The sequence below is a fragment of the Athene cunicularia genome (assembly GCF_003259725.1).
Source record: "Athene cunicularia isolate RWA chromosome Z unlocalized genomic scaffold, athCun1 chrZ_part1, whole genome shotgun sequence".
In the NCBI taxonomy this organism is placed as follows: domain Eukaryota; kingdom Metazoa; phylum Chordata; class Aves; order Strigiformes; family Strigidae; genus Athene; species Athene cunicularia.
In genome coordinates this window covers 11,886,669-11,893,258 of record NW_020799142.1, presented here as the reverse complement: position 1 = coordinate 11,893,258, position 6,590 = coordinate 11,886,669, and the positions used below count along the sequence as shown (strand labels likewise).

The 6,590-nt window shown below is 40.8% G+C and overlaps 1 protein-coding gene across 1 annotated transcript; it reads left to right on the top strand.

Annotated features, from left to right (window-relative positions):
* Nucleotides 1-461: 461 nt before the first annotated feature.
* On the top strand, nt 462-6,193 carry MRPS36 (mitochondrial ribosomal protein S36). The gene is made up of 4 exons (XM_026865781.1): nt 462-467; nt 619-682; nt 4,636-4,838; nt 6,035-6,193. Exons 1-4 carry the CDS (start codon nt 462-464, stop codon nt 6,050-6,052), a joined length of 291 nt encoding a protein of 96 aa, XP_026721582.1. The 3' UTR covers nt 6,053-6,193.
* Nucleotides 6,194-6,590: the final 397 nt, after the last annotated feature.

Genomic DNA, 6,590 nt, shown 5'->3' with positions numbered 1-6,590 from the left:
CCCGCCCGGCGCTGCCGGTCATTTGGTGGCGGTGCCTGGTTCTCGGGTACCAAAGGGCGCTGCAGGGCAGCCCGCACCCTTCTGTGCGCTGTTCGAGAGGGGGGGAGGGCGCGAGCCATCATCTCCTTTCTAAGCCATCCCTCTTGAAGGTGAAGGTGATCTTTTTCAAAAGTCGCGTTTCAAACGTAAGCTGTGTGGCTTCGACTACCCATCTTTATAGGGTTTTTTAATGGACCTCGTCAGTCTCACCCAGCCAGCAGGACAGATATGTACAGGCAGAGCACAGCTAGTAATTCCATGTGCACAAACTTTATAATTGCATTTATGCGACTGCAGTAGCTGTTCCTACAGGCACGCACACTGATTGCTCGGAGAAAAGCAAGAGAAGAGGTTTTCCTCTTCAGGACGTTAGGGTGGAGGGATGCCTTTAAAGATGAAATTTCTCTGTGAGTGGGCATAGAATGTTAGTAAGCTTATCAGAGTGGTGGTGCAGAAAAGCAGTGGTATAGAAGTGATTGTGTAATATATTGTATGTTCCATTTACTACTGTGAAGGCAATGTGCATTCAGAAATGTCTTTTACTCTCCCTCTTTCTCCTACTGTCTTGCCTTGTTCTAGGTAGTCAAGCCACATACTCCATTAATTAAGTTCCCAGACAGAAAAAGTGGGCCCAGACCAAAAAGTAAGTTATTTAATCACTAGATACAACTTGTGCTGTCTTTCTTAGCATTGTTTTATATAAAAACCAGCACACAAAACAAATTTGCTTCAGTTATGCAAATCAGGTGATTTTGAGCAGTGTTTCTGAAACACATTTGTTCTAGTTTGAAGGCAATGCTTTGACTCCTCCTTTTCAGACTATATAGCTGTGGGAATACACATAATGTAGGCAAGTCTGTATTTCTTGGTCAAGGGAGATTCACAAAGATTTCTAGCATTGTTTTTCTATTTGTATATGTCTATTTTTTCCGTATACTACGATTTGCCTGAAATGATTGTACCCAAGTCAGTTTGAAGCAGCTTCGTGATACTTGCAGAAATGATGTTGAATTTTCATCTTTTCTTAGTTGGAGTGTGTGATGTCTGTGGTATTTAAAACCCTGATTACAGCAGGGAGAGCCATCCCACTGTACATTTTAAGATGTGTTTCCTTGTGCTACTAATTAACACTGAGGAAAAAAATTATTTTCATTGCAATCTTTTACATTAATTTTTATATGTATAGTATGTTGATATTATAGGATTCCAAATACTATTGCATTTAGACATTAAATTTATGAGTGATGTGTTTTAATATTCCTTTGAGTCAACAAAGCATTTGAAACTAAAGTAGATGTCTAAAGAAGCTGTTATATTATTCTCACTTGTTTAGAAATGATACTGTACCACATTATTTGCCACAGCATTATCACGTTTGTGATTTATAGCTTTAGTTTATCTGTTAGAAAGCATCTGCAGCCACTTCTGATTTATCTGTAAACTCTTCAGGAACTATTTTCTGCGACAACTTTCTGTCAGAATTTTGTATGTTGTGCACAGTTCAGCCAAATGCCAAATGTTCTAATGCCTCTAATGCCAGCAAACTGCTTTCTCAGAGGCTTGAAAATGTGTTACCTCTTGTTTATCTCTGCATCAGATATTTGTGACTGTATCTTTTAAGTATGTTAGACTTTTCTACCTTAATCAGATTATGTCATATCATCAGTAAATTGCAATTTACCTTGTCTTGCTTGAACGCTGTAGCAGTAACTGTGTTCCCTATACTAGACCGTTGTTTCTACATAGCAAATCAACTCTGCAGATCAAGACTAAACTTTCAGGGACATGGGTGCTTGAAAGGCCACCCAGATTCTTTTACCACATTACTACTGCAACAGGATGGTTTCAAATGGGGGAGGGAAAAATGTAGTAGAGACTGTATCTGAGCTAAAGCAACAACAGTATTATTTTATTTGGCTAATGCATCCACTCCAACTGCACTGCAGACTGAAATGTAAAACAGAAGAAAATCCTTGGCAAGTGTCTAGACATTTTTGTGGTGTATGAAACAAACTGGGAGAAACCATTTCTTGTTTTTTCATATATTAGGTGTGTTATTTCATAAAACAAAAGTATTTTGCCACCTGTTTAGCATATGTTCCAGCTGATGGGCTCTCTTCTTCCTTTCTCTGTTTGGGACCGTCTGTTGTTCCTGAACCACCTGATCAACTTGGAACTTTCACAGATGGTCTTCTGACTGACAGTTTCTGCATATGCTTGTCACTGGTGTCTTGCTTTTTTTTTTTTTTTTACCAATGGTGGTTTGATCGCATTGCTGCAGGTGTTTGATGTCCCAATCTTGACTCAAATTCGCTATGGCTAAAACTGGCTCCTCTGCTTTGTCCTCAGTGGTCTTACTGGAGTGTCGTGACTAGAGCCCAGAGGGCAACTGAGCACCACGCAGCTGCTCACTCACCCCTTCCCCTCTGGAATGGGAAGGAGAATATAAAGCAAAAGGCTCTGGGAATCGAGAGGAGAACAGGGAGGGATGATTCAGCCACTGTGGTCACAGGCAAAAAGACAGGCTCCTTAGGGGAAGGAAAAAAAGAACATAAATTTATTTCAGACAGTAACAACACTACTTAACAGAGTGGGACAGTGAGAAGCTTTACCACACCTTAAAAACACCTCCCCCCACCCCTCCCTTCTTCCTGGGCTCAGTTTTGCTCCCAATTTCAATACCTTCTTACCCCCAGTGACAGAGCAGGCAGGGAACAGTGTTACGGTCAGTCCTGCTGCTTCTTCCTCTGCGGGGAGGACTCTCACACTGTTCCCTTGCTCCAGCATGGTGTCCCTCTCACAGGAGACAGTCCTCCACAAACTCTCTGACACGGGTCTTTCCCATGAGATGCAGCTCTTCCCAAGATGCTCCAGCATGGGTCACCCTCACATGTTGCAGTCCTCTCAGTCCTGAACTACAACAGTGGGGGCCTTTTCCCACACAGTCCCGGCCCTCTTTGGGTGCAGCCACCTGCTCTGGCGTGGGGTCCTCCCCGGGCTGCAGGTCAGCATCTGCTCCACCAGTGACCTCCATGGGCTGCAGGGCACAGCCTGCCCTCTCGCCACGGGCTGCAGGGGGGTCTCTGCTCTGGCACACCTCTCCCAATCCTTCTTTGCTGACCTTGGTGTCTGCGTAGATATGTCCTTCACAACTCCCATGCTTCCTCTTGGATGCCCCTTCTTAAATACATTATCACGGAGACATGGCCACCGTCACTAATTGGCTTGGTCTTGGCACAGAGGTGGGTCTGACTTGGAGCCAGGGGGGCTTAGAGAAGCTTCCTTTCTTTCACCGACTTCAGTGTTTGCTTAGGTGTCCTCACAACTCCCACACATCATCCCAGGTTCCCCTTTTGATACATTATCACAGAAGAGCAGCCACCTTTGCTAATTGGCTCAGCCTTGGCCAGAGGCACGTCTCGGAGGTAGGTGAGCTTCGAGAAGCTTCTCACAGGGGCCACCCACTTAGCCCTCTCCCCTGCTTCCAAAAACCCCACCACACACATAAAACCATCACAGGAGGCAGGAGGGAGGGAGGCAGGCAATGCTGTGGTATTTTAACTCATTGCATTCTTTGACTTGACTTATTCAGTCTTGTTGCTGATTTTATAATTATATAGTCCCTCTGTCCCAGCTGGTTAGCTCTTGCATTTGTCTTGCTCATTTTTCAGGAGTACTGAGCAGGATTTCCTCTAGAAGCATTCTGCTTTATTGGGCGTTTTAACCTTATACAGAGAGGTCCGAGTGCTTATGAAGGAAACATATTGCTGTGAGACTCCATCCTGCCTGGTGGAGATAATTGCATGCTTTCACTGTGAGATCAACTAGGGTGGGATAGACCTAAGGCTCCCAGTGCTGACTTAGACAACACTGCCCTTTTGCCATCTCTTCTCTTATCCTCAAACTCAAGGCAACTTCTCTAATGTGAATTCCTTAAGCCTTCCCACTGGCCCTCATCTGTAAAATAGTTCATGCACTCCTTGGTCTTTTGATTTCATTAATGTTGCCCAATATTTGGTGGTCATTCTGCACATCATTAACAAAATTTGATATTATGCCATTTTGTAATATTAAAAACGGGTACAACGTTGCATTGCTGCTTGTGGTATGTCATAGTTTTGAGTTTTGTCTTTCTCTAAGCCTCTACCTCTTTTTGCACTTGTCTGTCTTTACAGTCAACAGTAAACATAAAACATCATCTCAGTGGATCTTAGAGATTTATCTTAGTTATCTTTCTACATTATTTCTTACACACACACAGTTATGATACTTTATGCTTTTTCTGTAAGTACAGCTTCCCAGCGAAAAGGCCTTTGTTTATCCCAACAGAGGATATGCTGATTTATCTTCTGTTTCCACATCAGTATTTCTGCCACTCAAACATTCTTTCTTCCATTGTCAGAGTTTTTTCAGTATGCTCTTGATATATTTAACAACAATACAACCAGATTGTGAGACGTACAGTGTCTTAATTCTTTTAAGTATTTGTTATAATGAGGAATATTGTCAACAGCTGATAACTATTATTTGCTGCTTATTAATTAATTTTACAGTCTTGTTATATTTCTGTAAATGGTTTTGCAATCTGGGTTTCAGTACAGGAATCTCTACAAGCAAGTGTGCCATCTCTCCATGCTTCAAAAGCACAGGAGTTTGTAGGAGGCAGATCACCGGCCTTTCAAAATATTTCACCTCTTAGTAAAGTACAAGGTACACCAGACACTTCTGAATTAGCAAGAACCTTACCTCAGAAATATAGAAGGAGACTTATGTCAGATGAAGAGATTGAATATATTCAAGTAAGTTTTATTTATTGGTGTGTATTTTCTGTATTTACCTGACATTTATCTTATTTCTACACCTTCTCTAGAGTTTCAAATAACACATTACATTGTAATTCTTGGTAAGGGTGTGCTCCTAGCTTTCATAGCTTTGATGCACAATACCCAAGCTACAAATTCTTAATACAGCAGGTACCAAACTCTCATATGTAGTAGCTTGTGTTATCACTGGGTAGAGAGATAGGGGCTTAAGACAAACATGCAGATAGCTAATGATGGTCAGAGCCTATGTTAATCACTGTCACTACTTGGTTTGTAGCAGCTGTTTAATGTGTAATTTGGATGTGCTGGACAGGAGCACAGGAGTCTGCTCTTAGTTCACTGAAGGCTATTACCAGATAATTGAAGTCGGAAATATTTCTCAAGCTAGTTTTTATGTTACTTAAGTTAACTCTTGTATTTCTAGTAGTGGAACATTTTATTAAACTTGATATAGATATTTTCTGCAATATTTACAAATATGGCATTGTACATGAAAGGGAAGAAAAACCTGCTTTTGTTCTGTAACAGTTCTCAGCTGTAAACACCAATGATTAAAAAGGGAGAATGCACAGAATTGGAAGAACTTGCGAGATGAGTGTGAATTTGAAATTAAAAGATGCTTGCATGCTTTGTTAAATGATAAGGACATCTACAGTGTAATCATGTTAGTAGAGAAAATCAGTTTTCCGGCATGTATGTAGGTAGGGTATTATAGTTAGAAATAAACCGAGTTATTTACCATAGTAATACACTTCTTGACCTGTAGCATAAATTTTCTAATGGTAAGTTGTAAAATAATTTTCTTGGGAAAATAATTAATAACTTTCTGATTTCTCATAAAGATTGTAATGGCTCACCTTGGCTTTGTTTCTACTTTGCACTTCGGAATTTGGGCAGTGAAAATAATTCTAAAACTTGTGTTTGCTAGTACTGCATTTGTCAGACCTTTCTAAAGTGAGAAGGAGTTTCTTCAGAGTGAGAGAAGTGGAAGCAACTGTAATTGTAGGCTGCATGTCTTGACCTTTTTGCATTTTCTATTGAAAAAAAATGGAGCAGTTACTGGTAGATGCTGGTATTTGACACTCCGTGTGTGCTCTTAGATAACAGCACAGATTTGATCTCCATTTCCTCTTTTAGTGAAATATATTTAATTGCCTACTTTTCTTTTACAGCGTGGAGGTCCAGAATAAGTATGGAAGATAGTTTGTTGGCCACTGTTGAAGAATGAAGCATTGTATTCACAATAAAGGTCTTTCCTTAATATTAAATATTATTGTACACTAACAGCTTTAATAAAAATCCCAACAAAGGGTGAGAAGGTTAACACATGATGATTTGTTGAGAAGGATTTTCTGTCCATGGCTAACTAGCAGGTGAATATAATTTAATGTCCACACCATTAAAATATTTTTTCTAAGTAGCCATTTGCAAACTTGACAATCTAATGACGTAATTTGATTTTTCTACTTCAAAAAAATGTTTGGATGCCACTCATCAGGAGTGCTTTTACGGGCAGAAAAAGGACACTGAAGCATTCTCGGGCATTACTAAGCCTTTGTGGCTGTTCGCAGCAGTTGTGTCGTTTTCCCCAAGTACGAGATCCGAGGTCGGGAGCAAAACAAAAACAGGTTCTTCTGGGATAATTTGTTAACGGTTTCAGAAGACAGCCCTTTGTGTCCAATTACAGTTACAAGTCCCCAACAGACCTGCTCAGAAGGCTTAGTTTTT

Bases quoted from the DNA above. Each gene is read 5' to 3' on its own strand.
- MRPS36 (XM_026865781.1), top strand. The intron at 683-4,635 runs GTAAGTTATTTA...TCTGGGTTTCAG, and splicing joins AAGTGGGCCCAGACCAAAAA to TACAGGAATCTCTACAAGCA.